Source organism: Pteropus vampyrus, unplaced genomic scaffold (genome assembly GCF_000151845.1).
Source record: "Pteropus vampyrus isolate Shadow unplaced genomic scaffold, Pvam_2.0 Scaffold250, whole genome shotgun sequence".
Lineage (NCBI taxonomy): Eukaryota > Metazoa > Chordata > Mammalia > Chiroptera > Pteropodidae > Pteropus > Pteropus vampyrus.
Window position 1 is genome coordinate 1271279 of NW_011889031.1, and position 1050 is coordinate 1272328.

A 1050-nucleotide genomic window follows, 5' to 3' on the forward strand; every position below is an offset into this window, starting at 1 on the left:
CGTGCTCACAGCGAGGGGGGCTCAGATGCCTCCTCCCCACCTTCCTCCTCTCCCTCCCTTCCCGCTAAACAATTCCGATATCATATCCCCCACCCTACTCTGCGCCCTGCTTACTTTTCAGTTACTATGTCACGAGAATCTTTTCAGGTCCGACCCCGGCCATCTCGTTCTTTTTAAAAACAGCTGCAAGATGGTCCACTTCCGTCCTCTTAACATCATTTTCCTTTTGAGGACACGCACTTAATCTTATGTGGATCGTGACACACGCACAGGACACCCGACCCGGATACAGAGCCGTCCGCCACCCCAGAGAGGTTCCCCGTGCCTCTTCCTGAGTGGTCCCCTCCCCGATCCCAGAGGCCAGTGCTGTTCTGAGTCATCCCACCATAAATTGAATCGGCTGGTCTTGGGTGTTCTCAGACCGTCATCTTCTAGAATGTACTCTGGCATCTGGCTTCTTCTGCTCGGCAAACATCCTTGACATTGCCCCGTGTTGGTGTGCATGTTAGACTTTGTTCTTTTTCATGGCTGAGTAGAATTCTACCGTCTGAGCGAATCACAGTGTGTTTATCTGTTGGCCTGTTCCCGGCTGCTCCCTGGTTGGGCTAGTTTGCCTAAAGCCACCGGATGGGGCCACCGTGTTTGAATTTTAGTGACCTTACAGTAAGTTTCTAAGGTCTTATGGGGTAAATTCTCCCTTCCCTTCCTGCCCACCCCTGCCCCTGGCAATTCTTGCACATTTAAAAGCTATGCAGATTTTTAAATGATTAAACAAAGACTAAGTGAGACATATCACTTCGATGTGTTACTTTTATGGTGATAATAATAATAGGCGAAAATCTAGCTAAAGAAATCAATCTCTGTCTTCAAATTCTCAGGGTCTGCTGTCCTGCGTCTCCAGCTGTGCCCCCTCGAAGCCTGGCCAACTCATCGTCCCCCTGGGGCCCCGCCTCCCCTGGGTCCCCACGCCAGCACGGCCGGTGTTGTTCTGTCCCCACCGCCAGGTTCTACCTGTTCCCGACACACTCCCCGCTCCACCACACCGGGCTC

At 52.1% G+C, this 1050-nt stretch overlaps 1 protein-coding gene across 1 annotated transcript in view; it reads right to left on the bottom strand.

Annotated features, from left to right (window-relative positions):
* The window catches only part of SULT2B1 (sulfotransferase family 2B member 1), a 23085-nt gene extending 22615 nt beyond the window's left edge, over positions 1-470 (bottom strand). Inside the window, exon 1 of the mRNA XM_023520175.1 lies at positions 386-470. Coding sequence (XP_023375943.1) covers positions 386-450 — 65 coding nt within the window. The 5' untranslated portion in view covers positions 451-470. The remainder of the gene's footprint in view (positions 1-385) is intronic.
* Positions 471-1050: the final 580 nt, after the last annotated feature.